Genomic DNA, 20,118 nt, shown 5'->3' on the forward strand with positions numbered 1-20,118 from the left:
TATTCAAACCAATATTGACCCATTATCTCACGGACAGACAAGCATCTGCACGGTTGCAGGCAGTCGCCATAAGTGGAGCAGTGGGACTCTGCTCTTTGGCATCGGCTGCCAAGTTGTGCGTGTGTGTTTTGAGGAATCTCCCATTTGAAAAGGGAAAAAAAGACCGTCATCGCTGCATTGCGACACTGGCGTCCCATCAAACTGTAGCTCTGGTTGCACCCAGCACCCAGTCAGCACCTACTGTACTTGTTTGTTAGACTGGAGCTGAAACTCGTGAACACTGGCATCCCTATTCTGGGGGGTGGGGGGTATTTGTGTTCAGCAAAGAGATGTGGTGCCCTACCTTCCCCCTGGCCCTCATGCCCGAATTCCTTGGCCATTTATTTTTCTATTTTGAAAAACTATTTTTAAAATGGTGAAAATAGCCGATCTACATGTTGTGACTTTGTGGATCAGCTATTTGAACTATTTTTGTTTTTCAAAATGGCCAAAACATGCCTACAAGGTTCATGCATAAGGGACTCGGGAGTAAGATATGTCCCTTGGTGTGTAGAGGGAAATGCAATACAATCTACCAGGGGGTCCCCAGCTAAATTCATTAATATAGTGTCACAACCACTTTAACCATATTTTATACTTTGGCTCAGGGGTAGAGTGTGCGGATGGGAACCACAAGGTTTCCAGTTCGATCCCGGGCTCCCCCAGAGTTGGTGTCGAAGTGTCCTTGAGCAAGACTGAAGTCCGAACCCCGGCCTAATTTCTCCTGATGAGCACGTTAGTGCCTTGCATGGTTTCCTCTGAATGCAATGCACAATCTATGTAAAGCGCTTTGGATAAATGTGCTTTATAAATGCATTTATAAAGCACTTATAATGCATTTATAATGCATTTATTTATTTAAAAAAACATAGCAGATATACAAGCTCATAGCCTGACCGTCATCTGCTATTTTGAAAGATCGTTAACATTTGTGTAAATCTTTCTATATTATATCTTTTTAAAGCAAACAATTTTTTAACTCAAATCGTTGTTTCTGGAGGTCCTGGAACAAAACAATATTTGCGATTGGGGTGATGGTCCTTGACCTGGAAATGTTTTGAGAACCACTGGCTTAACCCATTCTGACCGGGCACCCCTTTTGGTGTTGGCATCATGTTATGCTTTAGCTATTGAAAAATAGCAGATCTACAAGCTCATAGCGCGCCGCGCTACGAGCTTGTAGGTCTGCTATTTTTGAAAAATCGAAGAACGACTGACATTTTTAGAATCTGATCTCAGGTCAGAATGGGTTCATCAGACCAGTGTGTGTCCAGTGGAAACCTCGCATGAATCTGATCTCAGGTCAGAATGGGTAAAAGTGATCATAAAAAAGAATCAGATGTGTGTGTCTGTGAATAGTGAGGAGAGACAGAAGGCTGATGTCTTTATCAAATGAGACAGGTGCCCTCTAGTGGGCACACATTGTAATTACAGCTCTATCCCCACATGTTAAATTGTAGAAGCACCTAGTAGTTCTTATCAGTTCTTATTCATTATTGCAAGTGTTATTTAATGTGTTGTTATATCACAATTCCCCATGGGTATTATGCATTATTTAAGCTTGTTCACTACAAGCTTAAATCATACTAAAAAGAAGTATTCAAATGTATAGGAGGAATGCCAAGTAGGGAAGCCGAGAGGTAGACAAGAATAGGAGAGATGGGCGGAGATAGTGTGAAAGAGACAGCTGATCGGGAGACAGTGTAGGAGAGACGGACGGTAGGAAAGCTGAGAGGGAGACTGTAAGAGACAGACAGTAGGAAAGCTGAGAGGGAGACGGTGTAAGAGACAGACAGTAGGAAAGCTGAGAGGGAGACGGTGTAAGAGACAGACAGTAGGAAAGCTGAGAGGGAGACTGTGTAGGAGAGACTGATCACGGACGGTAGCGAAGCTGAGAGGGACAGAGGGCCCTATTTTTGCCAGTGCTTTACCCCTTAACTTGTTTGCCTTTTTTTTCTTTTCTTTTTTGAAAAACTTTTAATAATTTCGTCAATCTACATCGACACATTGTGAACTTGTAGAGCTATTGGAACTATTCCAAAATGTTTTTTTTTCAAAATGGTAATAAAGGCAAAGACGTTTAGGGCTAAGGGCGGAAATGGATCCCAGAGTGCCCCTCGACGTCGCTGCCGGTAGAGGTAGTGTTTTATAACAACCGCCTACTTCATTGATGGACAATCATTATGATTTAAGTTTTAAAATGTCCAGTTCAGTCTAATTCACATCTACTCAGCGTGTTCCAAGTAGTATTTCCAGTCATAATCCCATCTGTAGTGTCCATTTAGAGCTGATTTTTGCATCTGTGTCAGACTTGGCTGCGTTCCAGTTCCATTTAGGTAATTGGAGCCGTCTGCAGTAAAAGGCAGAGGTTGTAGAACCTATTAATGGATTCATTATGCTGAATCATATGTTGAAGTTCACTTTCTAAACCCTCCATGTGCTTCATGTCTGTACTGTACGAACGTGTGTGTGTGTGTGTGTGTGGGGGGGGGGGGTTATTACACAATCACCTAATCGCAATTATATCCGCAATTATTTTTGCATGAACATTAAAATTTACGAAACAAACGGCAGATCTACAATTGAGCTTTGTCGGTTTTATTTTGTAGTCTTTTTGCTTTATTGAATTTATTAAAGATTTCTACGGTATTTGTCAAATCTTGAGCAATTTGTGCTATTTTTTTTATGACGCCTAAATGGCAAACGGAACTTAACCATTTTACCACCATTGCCGTAAATCTATGGCAAATGAAATTAACACAGTCCCCCACCATTGCTGTAGATTACGGCAATTGGTCTTTTATAGTGGTTATGAATTATGATCGGTAGCATTATGACTTGCATAATGCTACTTACATCAGCACTGGGTTTCCAGTTCGATCCCGGGCTCCCCCAGAGTTGGTGTCAAAGTGTCCTTGAGCAAGACTGAAGTCTGAACCCCTAATTGCTCCTGATTAACTCAAATCGTTGTTTCTGGAGGTCCCTGGAACAAAAGTATTTTTGAGATTGGGGTGACGCTCCTTGACCTGGAAACATTTGAGAACCACTGGTTTAACCACTGCAGTAAAAGGCAGAGGTTGTAGAACCTATTAATGGATTCATTATGCTGAATCATATGTTGAAGTTCACTTTCTAAACCCTCCATGTGTCTGTACTGTACGAACGTGTGTGTGTGTGTGTGTGTGTGTGTGTGTGTGTGTGTGTGTGTGTGTGTGTGTGTGGGGGGGGGGGGGGGGGATATTACATAATCACCTTTGCATGGACATTACAATTTAAGAAACAAACTGCAGATCTACCAACTTTGTCGATTTTATATTTGAGTCTTTTTGAATTATTTAATTATTAAAGACAAGTCATTTCTTCGGATACTTCAGGTATTTGTCAAATCTTGAGCAATTTGTGCAATTTTTTATGACGCCTAAATGGCAAACAAACTTAACCATTTTTACCACCATTGCTGTAGATTTACGGCAATTGGTCTTTTATAGTGGTTATGATTATCCCCAGCCAAAAAAAAACGTTGAGAACTCAAGTTCTAAACGATGTATAACCCATTCTGACTGGGCATCCATTTTGGTGTCGGCATCATGTTATGCTTTAGCTATTGAAAAATAGCAGATCTACAAGCTCATATCGCGCCACCGAGTGGCGCGATACGAGCTTGTAGGTCTGCTATTTTTGAAAAATCGAAGACACTTTTAGAATCTGATCTCAGGTCAGAATGGGTTAATAATGAAACTGTCAGGATGTAATAGACATTTTTTAGAATCTGATCTCAGGTCAGAATGGGATAAATTCCGCTGATCAATAGAGGGTGTTCAAGGCCCACCTATGGACCGTGATCCTATGGCTGAGAATCCCTGCCCTAATGCAGCCCTAGTCTGCAGGATCAAGATAATGACGGAGATGATTGATGGAGTCGGGCAGAGGTTTTATGTCTCCTGCAAGAAAGAGGGGGGAGAGGCGGCCCTATTCAGCACAAAGTACACACCGTTCAAGGTGAGAATGTTATTATTCCACCTCACAGTTGTGAACACTTTAGTTCCCAAATGTTTCAGCTCGAGACCCAAAAGAGAAAAGTCTCCCTGGCACCCAAACTACTGAGAATAGCAGATCTTCAAGCCCACGACGCATCTGCGCTTGTAGATCGGCTTGTAGTTTTGAGAATCTTTTGGAATAATTCAAAACTCCAAAATAACGTGACCCATAAAATGGGTCCGTGGCCCACACATTTGGCCCCGACCCACTGTTTAGGAAGCAACACTGGCATAGAAGGCACGGGAGGAGTGTGTTGTTGCAGCAGTAAGCCAGCCCAGCAGTGGTGGGTCGGAGCTGAATCGACAGCAGGCACTAAATGTGCTCCCCGTCTCTCTCCCACACATTCTTCTTCCAGAGAACGGCATTAAACCCAAGCAAACATATCCGTCTACTCCACAGCGTCTATGTTCCGCTCCTCCTCCAACATACTTACTGACACACCGCTCGCACAAATCTGCCGTCGTAACTTGATTCACAGCAACTTTTCTTACTTTGAACTAAGAGTGGTATTTAAATGTGTACAAGTAGAAATACTAGTCTACTTGCCAGACCCCCACTTGTGAACCCCGACATTTTGAGTACCATAAGGTTTTATGCTAGAAAAGTATTTTATGCTAGAGTATGGGTCCCCAGCATTTAGATACTGCCGGATGCTAACTTTAATGTGTTAGGCAATTTTCATAATTAGCATAATATGTGACCATTCCATTAACAACCTATATAAGGCAAAAAATATATCTAAATGTCATCATGCTTTAATGGTATAGTCACATATTATACAAACAGGAAGGTAGGAGCGCACACCAGTAGTGGGGAGGTGCTGACCGCAGGAGATAAAACTATGACTGAGAAAGGAGAGAGCTCGTAGTCACGAATGCCGTCACATTTTTATTTTTCCAACGTTTCGGCAACAAGTTGCCTTCTTCAGGGAATGAATTATGAAAATTGCCCAACATATGCAAGTTGGCATCCAGCAGTTTCTAAGTGGGGACCCATACTCAACATTTCTGGCATAAAACGTTGGGGTACTCAAAATGTCCGGGTTCAAATTCTGACAAGTAGTCCCATCTCAACAAATGCTGACAATATTGTTTCAACAACGTAACCCTCGTGTCCCCATTTTGTGACAAAATTGCAATGCCAGTTGCAACGCATTGTTTGTGAGCTTGCAGATCGGCTATTTCCGCTGATCATCGTATGATGAAGTAAATGGGCCTTAGGTGGTTCACGTCACACATCTTGATTCTGAAAGGCTGGCATGCTATGTAAAAGCACTCCACAGGGGGGCGGCATTATGCTGCTGGCTTTGTTTGGTTCTGTGTAAAGAAGCAGAGGCTGCATTTCCGTGCAGCCAATAATTATTGTGGGATCGCTGTATGAAAAGAAAGAGGGGATAGAGATAGATGTACTGGGTTTGATTGGGACAGAAAGGTGTGTGTGTGTGTGTGGATCTCATGGACAGAAAAGTGAGATTTGCTTACTGCAGTCGTCTCCAGGGGAAGGTTTAGGCTAGTGTCAGTGTACCCCCCCCCCCCCCCCCCCCTCCTCCTCCACTTTCACTACCCACATTTCACCCTCCCTCCAACACACACTCACAAGGAGGGCACCACACAGCACAGAGCACCACGCCACAGCTCAGCTCAGCACAGCACTCTCCACAGCTCTCTGTCTCTCTCTTACCCCGCGTGGAATCTTGTATTTCCCAACCCCTGACAAGAATGGAGACCAACGGTAACGGTGTCACGAACGGAGTGGACCATAAGAGCCATGTCGCGCCTTCGCCCAGAACCTGGAGGCATCTCGGTACTGCTGAGCACTACACACACACGGCTCTTGTTGTTTTGTCACTTATGACACGCTCCATTTTTTCAAGTAGTGCTGCTGGTAGACAGGCTCTAGTCTGTTGTGCTGATAACATGGCTGTTTTGTCAAATTGATTTTAGGTAACGGGTCAAAGCTGGCTGTTGACATTGGGCTGCAGCCGTGACAGTTATTGTTGGATTGGTTAATCGTTAATTGTATGAGGAAATGTCAGCACTGCTGGGTCGTTGGTAGGTTACCGTCTGGCTGTTCATGCGCAGCACACCCTCCTCTGTGACTCATTCCTTCAATGGTGTCATGGCTTTGACAACAGTGGGACAGTGGCTCCAATTTTGAAATGTGACTGCAGAACTTTGCATTTTAGAATTCTTAAGAGTATTGAAAGCATTGTCATTGTGGAATATTCTGGAATGTCCATGGAGCTTGTTGCTAAGGGAACTGAGGTAGCTGCCAGCTCTTTTCAGTCCTCCAGAAACCTTTGGACGATTACTGATTGAGCAAAAGTGTGTGTGTGTGTGTGTGTGTGTGTGTGTGTGTGTGTGTGTGTGTGTGTGTGTGTGCGCGGTCTGAGCATGGTGACATATATTTAATCATTGGCTAACCTATTATGGTCTATATCTATATCGTTATCTCTGTAACATTTTGCATTATGTTGGTAAATGAATGCCCTACTTGATCATACTACAGCGTCAAAATGGCAGATGCACAGACTCCAAAGTCTGTGCAAAGTAACACGCTTTGAGTTTGTAGATCTGTTACTTTTGTCGTTTTTGAATTTGAATCTTGAAAAGTAACAGTTTTGGACATTTGACGTTTCCACTCGACAGACGATATGCGATTAATCATATTGTAGTTCATTCACGGTATTGTTGAACAGTATGAAAGGAGGATAAACTAATTCAGCTTTATAAATATAAATAATAATCTCTCCTAGGGTCTCGTGGCTTGTTCTTTAAATGTGCTGTTCAGAAACGTAGAGGAAGTTTAGAAACAACTGACAATATGAAGACGTATTTGAATAGGATTGTTTGGCCCATTTCCATGGTGATAATGATGCATGCTATACTAACTGTAGCTGAGTCACACTATGTAAGAGTGACCTAATAAGGGGTGTGTGTGTGTGTGTGTGTGTGTGTGTGTGTGTGTGTGTGTGTGTGTGTGTGTGTGTGTGTGTGCACGTGTGCGGTTGTATAAATATTAGGTTTTTTAAATCGCTCCAGCCCTTATATACATAGTGGTAGTCATACGACAATGTTGGTGTAACAAGAGATTTGCATGCTTCTATTATCAAGTTGTATGTATGCAATATACTGTAGTTGCATGTTTGCAGCTGATTCGGCTTGCACCCGATTGGCTACTTCCTCGCAGACGGCTGGAGGAACAACATGGTCTGCGTGATAACGTTGTAAATCCACTAAACTCTTATTACCAAGCTGTGTGTGTAAATGTAAATGAGCAGGTAGATACGTGACTGTACTTTTGTCATTGTATGCTTTTTGATATTGGTAAATATCGGTCTCACATTCTGAGTGACATTACAAAGTATTTAGGTCTTCAATCACAGCATTTTCTACTTTTTAGAGTGGAATGTCCATGCTTTAGCAGATTCAGTGAGAAATGTCCATGTTTTAGCAGATTCAGTGAAGGCTTTTCCAACGAGGTGTGGCATTGCAAGAGCAGTATTGATTTTACATTCTTTGTAATATATTCTAGATTGACTCGACCATGCTGTATGTACAGTGAGTTCTAGTGATTTTTAACATTAAGAGCTAGAGTTACTGCTGTTAGACATCAATCTATTTATGTCACTTACACATCCCCTAGTATCCTCCCCTACCTCTGTATGTCACTTACACATCCCCTAGTATCCTCTCCTACCTCTGTATGTCACTTACACATCCCCTAGTATCCTCCCCTACCTCTGTATGTCACTTACACATCCCCTAGTATCCTACACTTGGCACTTTTGTGTCATTTTTGAGTGGTGCAACCACTCCCTTACGGAGCTATGTTGGTGGCTGGGTGTCTGGGTATGAGCACGAAAACAGCATGGTTGTTTTCAACTGTACGCAGTACAGTACAGTAGAGGGACTGCCACACTTTAACTGTCATTTCCCCCCACCCCCCACATGGTAACTCTGTCATTTCTCCACCGTTTCGGACGCTGGGAACTCCCTCCCACCAGGAGGTGACCACCGAACTACAACATGACGTCACAAGCCGCGGTGCAAGAGCAAACCACCGCCACCGATCCAGCCCTTCTCTCTGTTTTTACTCGCCACCGCTCAACGTTGTTACCGGAGCGGTGGTCACCTCACCAACCGGAGCGGTGGTCACCTCACCACTGAAAATCCAGACTATGAATAGGCCTTAAAGCCGGCCCCCTGAAGGACTGCAGGAGTCATCATTCGGTGTCAAAGTTGGCCGTTCGTCTCTGCATGCATGTGCCACGTGTGACACGGCTTCTATTTCTGGGCTGTGCAGCAGAAAAGGTTGAGAAGCCACAGTTGTAACCTATATCTGTGCGTGACCTCGTGAACCCAGCATATGCAGCAGGCTGGGTTCAAGCGGCGCTAGACGAGCAACAGTGAGGGAAACCCACTAACCCAGTGCGTTGGATCACCGGAGCATGTGGCGCTTTATGCAATGAAGTGCAACGTGACACAATGTACATACTGTACATGCATTATACACCAGTCATCACACTTGACTTAAGGATCACATTATCAAATTATTTTTTCAGCGGGTATTCTATCGATGACTTTTTCCGATTTAATTTAGATATCTTTAAGCACGTTTTTTATTTTTCAACCAAAAAAAAAAGGTTACATTATTTTATTAGAATATGTAAATGTTTCATAATCAATTAGTTTGATACATATGGGTATTGGGTATGTAACACACAGAGCCATGTAGGCAACCACAGGAAGCGCACCTGTTCCCCCATCCAGACGCAACCACACAAATATGTGTCTTATTTTATTACAGTACATATCACTTACAACTTGGACTGATCGCTAAATGTCCACAATGCGTGTTATAGACTAAGCCTACATATCACTATGTACAGCCAGCCAGCTATACATATCCCTTTACAAATAGGCCGTTAGACTAAATGTGTTTCACTGTGACTGACGAGGGGCATCCCCATTCCCCAGTGTCATGGGTCCCCGAGTAGCGGGGTTGGGAGCCACTGTACATTAAAGTACAGTATTTAATTTGGCTAGCATGGGTGTTTTACATCTGTCTAGATATGTCTGGGATGAGGTTAAATTTGAGCAACATACTTGAAGCTGTATTGTGTAACTTCTTTTTTCCTATTGAATAGAATTATATAATGTCCATTCATGGGGTGGTTGTATTTGGTCTCCCTGCTCTTCTATTGAGACATTTAGATCCTGTGTCTCTGGTTTGACACAACCTTTGACCTGGACAAATTTATTTTTCTGATGGAATGTTCTAATCTAGTAGGGCACGGCCATTCCTTTTGTATGATGTGTTGGGATGTAGACATTTGAAAATAGTAATTGAATGTTGTCAAACCTCAAATCAAGAATCGGAGAAAAACTATGTCAAAGATCTGCATTACCTCGCACCCCTCGACATCCATTTGCTGGTTTCACCCATTTTCGACTGAGGCCGATTCTAAAAATGCTTCTAAATCCAAATATTTATATAGCGGCATTGACTTTGCCATATTGATTAAAATATATTTCCCAGCCCAGGTCGATGCAGTGTGGGCTGGTTGTCATGTGTCTACAGTTGACTGTGGAACACATTGCAACACAGAGAGGTTTATTGTATCTCTCTCTCTCTCTCTTGACCACCCACCCCCGCCAGGCTTTATGACCCAGTGTCAAATCTGCCATTTATTCAGCCTAACGTATATGGAGTTATCTGGCATGGTGCGTTTGTTATTCTATGCTACAATGAAAGAGCTGCTTGTGTGTGATGCTGAGTCATGTACTCTGTGACTAAGCACATTTTGGTGTGTGTGTGTGTGTGTGTGTGTGTGTGTGTGTAAATTATCCATGATTATCATGACAGGCAGTCCCCGACACTCAAACCTGATTGCTCTGAATGCTTTTTCCCCGGCCTACCTATCACTTTTCACTCAGAAATACATCACACCAAGGAAGTTATACCCTAGAAAAATGCCATTTAATCTGGACTTAAAATGTATAGCTTACTCAGCAGTACTCGCCAGCTGCTTAGAATCAGAATGGAGGATTGTGTGACCTCTCACACACATACAGTACATGACTGGGATAACGCACACACGCCCCTTGCTCTTTTACCCATACCGCATTTAACAGATTGGGTAATAAAGACAACCCTTATTGTACAATATTATGCATTTGACAGATTGGGTAATAAAGACAACCCTTATTGTACAACATTATGGAATGTCTTGTACAGCGTGCAGCTTCCGCAACTCCGCATTGAAGAGGTCTTTTTGAAATGCAGCCAACGCTACAAAAAAGTGTGTGTGTGTGTGTGTGTGTGTGTGTGTGTGTGTGTGTGTGTGGCAGTTGCAGCAAACATGTCTGTTACTGACTTACGCTGCCTTCTGCAGTACATCCATATGGATATGGGGCTGTTCTTTTTTTTTTTTTTTTTTTTTTAAGATGAGTTTTTTTGGCTTTTCTGCCTTATTGATACTACAAGTGAATACTGACAGGAAAGAGGGAGAGAGAGACGGGGGAAGACATGCAGCAAAGGTCGTCATGAACGGGACTCGAACACGCGGCACACTGTCAGGCCAGGGCCTATATGTGGCATGCGCCTGGACCACTTGTTCAAAACCACTTAACCCATTCTGACCTGAGATCAGATTCATACGAGGTTTCCGCCGGACACACACTGGTCTGATGAACCCATTCTGACCTGAGATCAGATTCTAAAAATGTCAGTCGTTCTTCGATTTTTCAAAAATAGCAGACCTACAAGCTCGTATCGCGCCACTCGGTGGCGCGATATGAGCTTGTAGATCTGCTATTTTTAAATAGCTAAAGCATAACATGATGCTGACACCAAAATGGGTGCCCGTTCAGAATGGGTTAAGCCCTAATTAATTTGACATATTACAAGTAGCTGATCTACAAGATCACAATGCGTGCCACCGCCAATGCGTTCTGACCCCTGAACTTGTAGATGTGCATTTTTGCTATTTTTTTTTACCACTATTCTGGGCATTTCATTATGGCATATGAAAATGTTCACATTAGGGAGGTTAAATGTCTGTTTATTCAGTGGTCACAGATTAGTGACGTTACAAGATTACATTATATAGAAATAAACAGCAGAAGTCTTGATACCTTCACCTTTTCTGGTTAGGGACATTTTGGAATGAGGCAACGTGCAATGCTTTTACAACCCAGTCGTGTAAGGCAAGCCCACACCTAGTTACTGCCGTATAGCTGGCTGATAACATGCAGACATTTGCATGTTGGTTTTCCACCTCAATTAACTTTAAAAAAAGTTAAAAATTAACATTGTGTAGATGTGTATACTTTGACCTTGCTGTCCCATAGACTTATACTGCTCCAAAGTTAAGCATAGATCTTAAGATTTACAATATATAGTAATTAAATTAAATCCATCCATCCTATAATCTTGTATTAGAAAACATTACAGGTAGAAAGTGTGTATTTTTAAAGCAGATCTACAAGCTCAAAGCTTTGATGTAAAGCGTCCTTGTGTTCATGATAGGTGCTACAGTATATAAATTCATGCTATTATTAATATGTAAAAAAAAAGAAGGGAAAGGTAGTGCATTTTATTTTGAAGTGCACTACAGGAAGTGTTCTTGTGCACAGTAGTGCTGTGTTGCCAGGCTGCAGGTTGCTCTCTCTCCGCTCTCTCCTCTCTGTCTCTCTTGACTGTTCGTTTCTCAGAGCTAACCGTGCTAACGTTAGCCGGGCGGAGCTAGCCTAGCCTTAATATCGGGAGCCTCAAGATGGATTCCAAACAGGGTTAGTTCCAAACATAATAATCTCTTCTTTGGTTTAACGACCTTTTTTTAGCACGATTGTCCTTTTAAAATCGCCATTTTAAAGGACAATACAACCATCGTGTGTGTCTCAGTCTCGAACGGAGCGGGGCTGAGAGAGGAGGCGGCTTGTTGTGGGGATTGAAACGCAGCCTTTGGACTGTGTGTGGTGTACGTGTGTGTGGTGAGTGTGTGTCAGCCTGGTGTGCTGGTGATGATGGAGGCTGCACCGTCCGTTCGTCTGTCATCACCCCCCGTGGAGGTGATCACACCACGGACACAGCAGCCAGCCCCGTGCCGTGTGTCCGCGGCTTGATACACTTTAATGTATCAAGCCTCGGGGCTTGGATACCGGTAATAACGTGCAGGTGCTATTTATAGCGATGCTAGCTCATGCTTTTGCTACCATATGTAGACAGAACGGGTAGAGACACAGCGAGCCAGTCAGCTCCCACCCCACACCCCCTCCTCATCCGCGCTGCTGTTTTGTCGGTTCCCCACCAACACACAATGGTGTGTGTGTGCGTGTGTGTGTAGACTGGTGTCGCTCCCCGACAAGAGCCCCCGATCTACCCGCGTTGTGTGCGTTGTTGTAGATCCGCGGCTCTTGTCTTGCCTAGTTCAGGACTTCACGGGGAGTCGGGGATCATCATCAGAACGGGAGATGAGGCAGCGTGGTAGCCGGTGTGGTTGAGGTCGGCATGGGTTGGCCGCTGTCAACGCTACTACCCACCTCCTTCCGCCATAGCAGCACAGAACCTTCCAGAGTGAGGTGCAGCTGATCGGATGTACTTATTTTTTTATTAGACCAGTGATTGATTTTTATCAACCTGGACCCTCATTCTGATATCTCTGGGACCCCAGTCAATATTATGATTATTATTTTATTAGTGACTGATGAATTTTGATCTGATATTGATCTTTATTTGGTCCAGAATTTAAAAAAAAATCTCCACCAGTATAGATAGTCCTGTATAGATAATAGTCATTATCTGATCAGAAAAGCTGTTGTATGTCCCGAAGTTGTATTTATGTGTATTTAACAGTGGTGAAGTCTAATCCACATTTAGCTGGGGACCCCTGGAGCCCTACCCCCACTATTGGATGTTGGGGTAGCTTTTATTTCAAGTTCAACATGCATCCATTTTACTCTTGTGTATCGGTTAAGATTCACGTGTTTGTACTTTGTTGTTGGACCAGACCGTGTGCCTCAAAAAGCAATCACTCTTTGTTAGAAATGTGGGTTTATGATTCCCAGGCCTGTACAAGCTCTCATTCATTGCCCGGCCATGAGCCATTTCAGGGGAGGTTTTGGTGGGCTGCCAAGATGTGTCGCAGTCGGGGTGGGTTATTCAGTCTAGCCCGTGGCAGCGTGCAACATGGCAGTCTCGAGGCTGCATTTATCGGCTAAAAGTCATGTTAAGGGGTGCAGCGAGTCTTTGGTTCACACTGCAGTCAGGACCAGTAAAGAAACGTACCAGGACGTGTCTAATATTGTCCAGTGACCTGCCTGGAATTCTTAGTGAAACATAAGTACAGTCAGGTGCTGTACCCTTAGACCCGAGATCAGCTGTCTAGCAGGAGACTACCGACCCACCCAACCCCCTCCTAACCTCAGTCACTCCCTCTCCAGTCGCCAGTCCCTGTCTATCCCCCTAAGAGAAAGAAGGATCCCTCCCCCCCCCCCCCTTCCCCAGACATTAATTAGGCTAGCGAGATGATCATTTTTGCAGCTTAAATACAGACTGGTCTTCTTTCAGGATGGCATGGATTTCTGTTCTGTATCACCACACCTGCTGGATTGCTTTTACTAGGTGGCCCATGTGAATGTAATACTGCAGCTGTTGAGAGACTGACTGGGCGTTACCAGTATTTTATATTGTGTACTCATTCATCTTTTGAACCCTACAGTACGTTGTCATTCCATATGTCAAAGAGGCATAGTTGTTCTCTGAGAGACTGAAAGGTGACTCTTTGCCCCGGCATTTTTAGGCGTTGTATCCGACACCGTCAATATGCAGGGCAAAGTTCACACTCTGACCTGTTAACCTTTTAATAAAGGAGCATTTAGAATGTACATAGTGTACCGTACCCTTTTATGACTCCCTGCGGGTGAATCTGGACAGAGGGCTACCTGCTGAATCACTGTAGCATTCCTGCGCTTGCTCTCTGGGTGTAAGTGACAGCTGAGAAAACTAAAGGTCAGAAATAACCTTTGGCTGAGAGGCTTACATTGCAGAATGATGGCTTCATGGTTATATCTACACTTAATCATCCTCCTAATATTAATAAATCCTAATAATCCATTGGCCTGAATATAAGACTGGATAATATATAATATATTCAATGTTCTTTTTCCACAAATGAGTCTTGAAAAAAGGGGGTCGTCTTATTTTCGGCACATTACGGTAGTTTATTGATTCTTCATTTTGATTGGTGTGTGTGTGTGTGTGTGTGTGTGTGTGTGTGTGTACTGCCTCCACATGCTACATTGGCACAATGAACATACCCCATTCACAAAGTATTTTTAATGCCAATACTGTACCCCAGTACTACTGATCATATATACCAGTACAGTACATGGCCTACATTCATGCTGCAGCGTGCGTATGTGCATGTACACTATGTACAGTACATACAAGTTGTCCCAGCATGACCATCCATCCGGTTCGTAGACAGTAATTGGGATCAGGCTGCTCATCATCATCACATCACTTGGCTAAATAAAGGTTTCAAAGATGAGTTCTAAAATGCTTTAAAAAAATAAGAGAAGCTACTAGAGGGGGGTTTTAAGTTAAAAGCTGAAATGTAAAGAACAAATATTCCACAATGAAGTCCTTCTGTGCAGGGTATTCCCGTTGTAATTGCACTTATGGTTGATAGATACACAGACATGCCAGGGCAATTAACTGTTATTAATGACTTCCCCCCCCTCTCTCTCTTCCTCCTTCCCTCCCTCCCCAGTGGTGGATCTGCTGTACTGGCGCGATCTGAAGACAACCGGCGTGGTATTCGGGGCGTCCCTCCTTCTGTTGCTGTCCCTGACGGTGTGCAGCATCGTCAGCGTGTCCTCTTACATCGGCCTGGCCCTCCTGTCCGTCACCGTCACCTTCAGAATATACAAGGGTGTGCTGCAGGCCATCCAGAAGTCCGACGATGGACACCCTTTCAAGTGAGTCCTCGGATGACTCCGAGCTTTGGAGTGGGGCGGGGGGGAACTTTCACCCCATCGGCTTTAAAGATTACGAAGCACTCCTCTTCCGTTACAGCGTTTTACCTCATAGATGACTAACCGTGAGATCAAATCAGTTTTTACATATTATTCACATTTCTAGAACAGTAGTTGTTCTCAAAGCCCCTGTAAATAATGTTTTTCAATTGAATTGAAAATAAGTTTATACTTGACCTTTAACCACATGAACCACAGTATCCCTATTCTGGGGGGAACATTCACCAAAAATAGCAGATCTACAAGCTCACAACGTAGATTGACTAATGGCTATTTTTGGCTATAAGTAGGCAAGGAGGTTTAGTGGTCCATCTTACTAAGTAGGCGAGGAGGTTTAGTGGTCTTACTAAGTCTAGATGGTCTATGTGGTTAAACTGAAGTGATATTGACAAATTCAAAATATTATCAAAGTATTCAGCGCCTGCGGCATTCCTGGACTTGCGTCATGGCACCCACTTTGGGAAACCCAGAGTGCACAAACAGTTTGAGTTTTTAAGTCACTTAGTGTTTTTAGCTGCTAGTCTTCAAGTAAGAGACGATCAGAGGTCTCTGCCGACCAATACATGTAGGGAAATCTAAATTAAATGTAGGGTCTAGATTAGAACATCGAAGAAACCCACAACACCTACTGCTTTGAAACCAGTCCTGATAACATCTCAAATATGAAGGACTGTTCTAAAGGCAGGAAGCCTGAGGAAGGTCGCAAGACCGAAACGTTGCTCAATTAATAAAATTGCTCTGAACTAGCAAGTGGCAGTGTGCGGATGTCCCTTCTTCCACATTGTATACACTTTGTCATCATCGCACCTGCTCCAAATTGCCTGCCGGGTGTGCGGAAGTCTTCTCTCTATATTTTTAAATCTCTGAAATGTTTCCATACAGTTTTAGCCCATTCATTGAATGTCACCAGACGTATTGGTGGTAGGGGGAGATCTCGGATCATCTGAATATGTGAGACTGCTGTTGTCATCCAGTGTCTTAAATAAAGACACGGACATTTTTATCAATTCTATTTTTGCCACAGACCTACAAATAAGCGGACAATAATATTACCAGAACGCATAAAGAGATGTAGCCCTAAATGACCTTAACAGCTCTGTAACTCTGAGAGTGCACATATTTAACCAAATGGACCCTTACGAAGATACGGGTTCATTTGGTTCCAGTATTGGGGGGGAAAAATAAGTTAGTGGACTCCTAATATAGTGTCGTAGTGAATCACTGACATCAGACATATTCTGAAGAAAGCCACTGACCAAGGACAAGTCACAGAAAATAAACGGTTGCTAAACAATTCCTAGCGTTTCTGGGCCTCTCAAGAGGCATGAACTTGTGACTGGAAGGTTGCTTGTTTCAATCCCCTAACAATACTTACTTACTTACTGGTCAGCTCCCAGTGACCAACAGAGCATTACTGTGGTTATACCCGTATTACAAGTGAGCAGTTATAAGTGGAACAAGGTCGAACGCATAGTGATGATGGCAGGCAAGCACTGCCCCCCCCCTCCCCCTCCCCCCCCCCCCACACACACACACACACACACCTCTACCTCTGTATTTCCCTTCGGAGGCAAGGAGGAAAAATGGAGTACATATCAACATCCCCTTATGTCCCGTTTGTTATACTTCAAAATAGCGGAGCACAACATGCTGCAGCATTGTGAGCATGTAGCTCTGCTATTTAAAACAACAATTGACAAATGACTTACTATGCCCTTTGAAGTCAAAGTGATTACTGCGGTTTGTCTTGGCCCCTATCTGCCGCAGTGGAGAACAGACTGCCAGGAGCAAACATCAATACATAGTGTCCTTGCTCGGCTTGAACTACAGCCAGTTCTACTGTTGCTTTATTGTAGCGCTGTGATGTGATATGGTGTTTTCACACTGCGTTAAACAACGTTTTTTTTCTTTGTGTGTGAACTACTGTACACCTGGCGGACTCATCATTTAATAGCCACATTCACTGTGTTGCCAAAAGTGAGTCATTCTTTTTGGAATAACTTATAAGGACCTCCGATAGATTGTTGGGTACCTGCCAACGGTTGCTGGTGAAATAGGCCAAACTTGTCACCCACAGCCAGAACTGAGCAACACGTGGGCCTTCTGGTTGGTGGTCGGCTAAAGCTTAATTTTATGCCCCATCGCACAAGGGAGGGACGGGTCCCGTTTGCTAGTCTTGTAGATCTGTCCTTTTTGGCAAGCGATGCCGTCATACTGCGGTGTATCAATTGGGCTTAAGCGCTGGAAAATAAGTCATGCCTGATAAAACCCGATCATTGGCAGCGGGCATATCTTGATGAACAAATGAAAATGTCATCACTTTGTTTCAAATCAGAGTTTTGGAGATGGGTATTACCAATTCCATATTTTTGCGTGGAACCATCATACGATGCGATTTTATAACGGACGTTATGAAAACGAAACAAAACGAGAATATTAAAATGTTGCTGTACTGTTAAGTCTTTCTCCTTTCACAATTACTACTCACTATCTGTGCTCTCTCTCATGCACACACATCGACGTCACGTTGAACACATCAATGAACACTATACCTAACGTAGACTTATCTTATGTGCAGAACACACATCATCTTAAATATTGTATTGCGCTATTCAATTTACAATTTAGGCATTTTGATCCAGAGCGATTTACAGTAAGCAAGAACAACACATGGTAATACATCAGATATGTAGAAATAGTCATCAAGGATTTTAAGCAAGTTAAGAACCTAACATCCATCTTAACAGTAGAATTAAATAAGTTGTGGCTTGTTTTTATTCATTCATTTATTGTCTTAACCCATTTTGGGCAGGAACCCCTTTTGGTGTTAGCATTATGCTACGCTTTAGCTATTGAAAAATAGCAGATCTACAAGCTACGAGCTTGTAGGTCTGCTATTTTTGAAAAATCGAAGAACGACTGACATGGAAACATAGCTTTTTCAGAAAACTCAGGATGTAGAAGACATTTTTACAATCTGATCTCACGTCAAAAACTCAAAATGGGTTAACTGCAGAGTTTGCTACAAAAGTACAAAACTGAAGGCAAGCACACAGTACTTCTCATCACTTTGTTGCACAATTGTCAATTTCACAATTCTGCTGAACATCCAGATAGTGAAAAAATAAAATAAAAAGATCACGCGTTTCTGGGCCTCTCAAGAGGCATGAACTTGTGACTGGAAGGTTGCTTGTTCCCCCTAACAGTAGTACTGTGGACTTACTTACTGGTCAGCTCCCAGTGACCAACAGAGCATTACTGTGGTTATACTGGTCAGCTCCCACTGGTAAACAGTAGAAGACTGTTTAAAGGAGAATTCCATGCTAGAAGGCTTTCTTACCTTTTATTTGTAGTTGTTACGTCTCCACCAAAGAGGTCCAGGTGTTATTTTGTGCAAAAGTGCATTATTGGCTATTTGCCCTACCATAAGCCCTCATTGAATTGCATTGAATGGGGGTGTTGTGCTAATTCACTTATTTGCATCGCTCAAAAATCTATCTTTTGTACCGTAATTTCCGGACTATAAGCCGCACCTGAATATAAGCCGCACCAGCCAAATTTAGGGAAAATCCCATATACAAGCCGCACCGGACTATAAGCCGCACCGGACTATAAGCCGCAGCTACGTTAGCTCAAAGCCTGAGATGGCTCTGCGTTAGCTGTAAAAATCCATAGATTAGCCGCACCGTTGTATAAGCCGCAGGGTTCAAATCATGGGTAAAAAGCCGCGGCTTATAGTCCGGAAATTACGGTATATAGCCTCTCTTCATAATGTAAATAAATAGTATCCCAAGTGGCACACTTTACTACTTATTTAGATGGTAATAAGCGAATTAGCACAAAAACCCAACCCCCCCATATATTTGCGGAAATAGCCAATAATGTACTTTTGCGCAAAATAACACCTGGACCTCTTTGGTGGGTACGTAACGACTACAAATAAAGGTAAGAAAGCCTTCTAGTATGGAATTCTCCTTTAACCCATTCTGACCGGGCACCCATTTTGGTGTTGGCATCATGTCGTGCTTTAGCTATTGAAAAATAGCAGATCTACAAGCTCATATCGCGCCACTAGGTGGCGCGATATGAGCTTGTAGGTCTGCTATTTTTGAATAATCGAAGAACGACTGACATTTCTAGAATCTGATCTCAGGTCAGAATGGGTTCATCAGACCAGTGTGTGTCCAGTGGAAACCTCGTATGAATCTGATCTCAGGTTAGAATGGGTTTTAACTGGTCAGTATTTTGCACTATATCAGTCATTTGCGTCGGCTTGTAGATCGTCTACTTTTCATTTGTGAAATTAAATTCCAGAGCCTCAGTCTGATTCATTAACTTGGTTGGATACATGGTAAATGGTAAATGGTGCATTTATATAGCGCCTTTATCCAAGGCGCTTTACATAGATTGTGCATTACATTCACCCATTCATACACCGATTGCGGCGGAAGCCATGCAAGGTACCAACCAGCACATCGGGAGCAATTTGGGGTTCAGTGTCTTGCCCAAGGACACTTCGACATGTAGACAGGAGGAGCCGGGATTCGAACCGCCGACCCATGGATCATTGGACGACCTGCTCTACCTCCTGAGCCACAGTCGCCCCATGAACGGCAGGAACAATATTTATAGTAGAACATCGTCATTTTACATAATTATGTTGTTGTCTAGGAAACGGCGCTAGTGTGGCAGGCTCCTTCTTACAAATCCCACAATAGGACGTGGCCATACATTTTGTTCAGTGGTGAGGTTTTATTTAGCTTTAATCTCTCTAGGTCGTCCTCAGACGAGCCTTCCATCGTCGCTTCCAGTCATCCCGCTTCTCCATACATCCGGCCAGCTCGTTGGTGCTTTACGCTCCTGCGTCTTTCTTGAGTACATCCACATATGTTAATATGGGACGTCCTGGTGACCGGTGCCCATGTGTTGGTTCCCACAGCACCAGTTTGCTGGCTGGGGAGCTCTTGGTGTCTTTGTCAGTGTCCTGCGAGTCTCATTC

At 43.3% G+C, this 20,118-nt stretch overlaps 1 protein-coding gene across 1 annotated transcript in view; it reads left to right on the plus strand.

Moving 5' to 3' along the window:
• Window positions 1–20,118, plus strand: part of LOC310865255 (uncharacterized protein) — a 54,339-nt gene that overhangs the window by 25,425 nt on the left and 8,796 nt on the right. Inside the window, exons 4-6 of the mRNA XM_083774280.1 lie at window positions 3,914–4,038; window positions 5,586–5,880; window positions 14,855–15,062. Coding sequence (XP_083630406.1) covers window positions 3,914–4,038; window positions 5,586–5,880; window positions 14,855–15,062 — 628 coding nt within the window. The remainder of the gene's footprint in view (window positions 1–3,913; window positions 4,039–5,585; window positions 5,881–14,854; window positions 15,063–20,118) is intronic.

This window comes from Protomyctophum parallelum (genome assembly GCF_964188405.1).
Source record: "Protomyctophum parallelum genome assembly, chromosome: 10".
Lineage (NCBI taxonomy): Eukaryota > Metazoa > Chordata > Actinopteri > Myctophiformes > Myctophidae > Protomyctophum > Protomyctophum parallelum.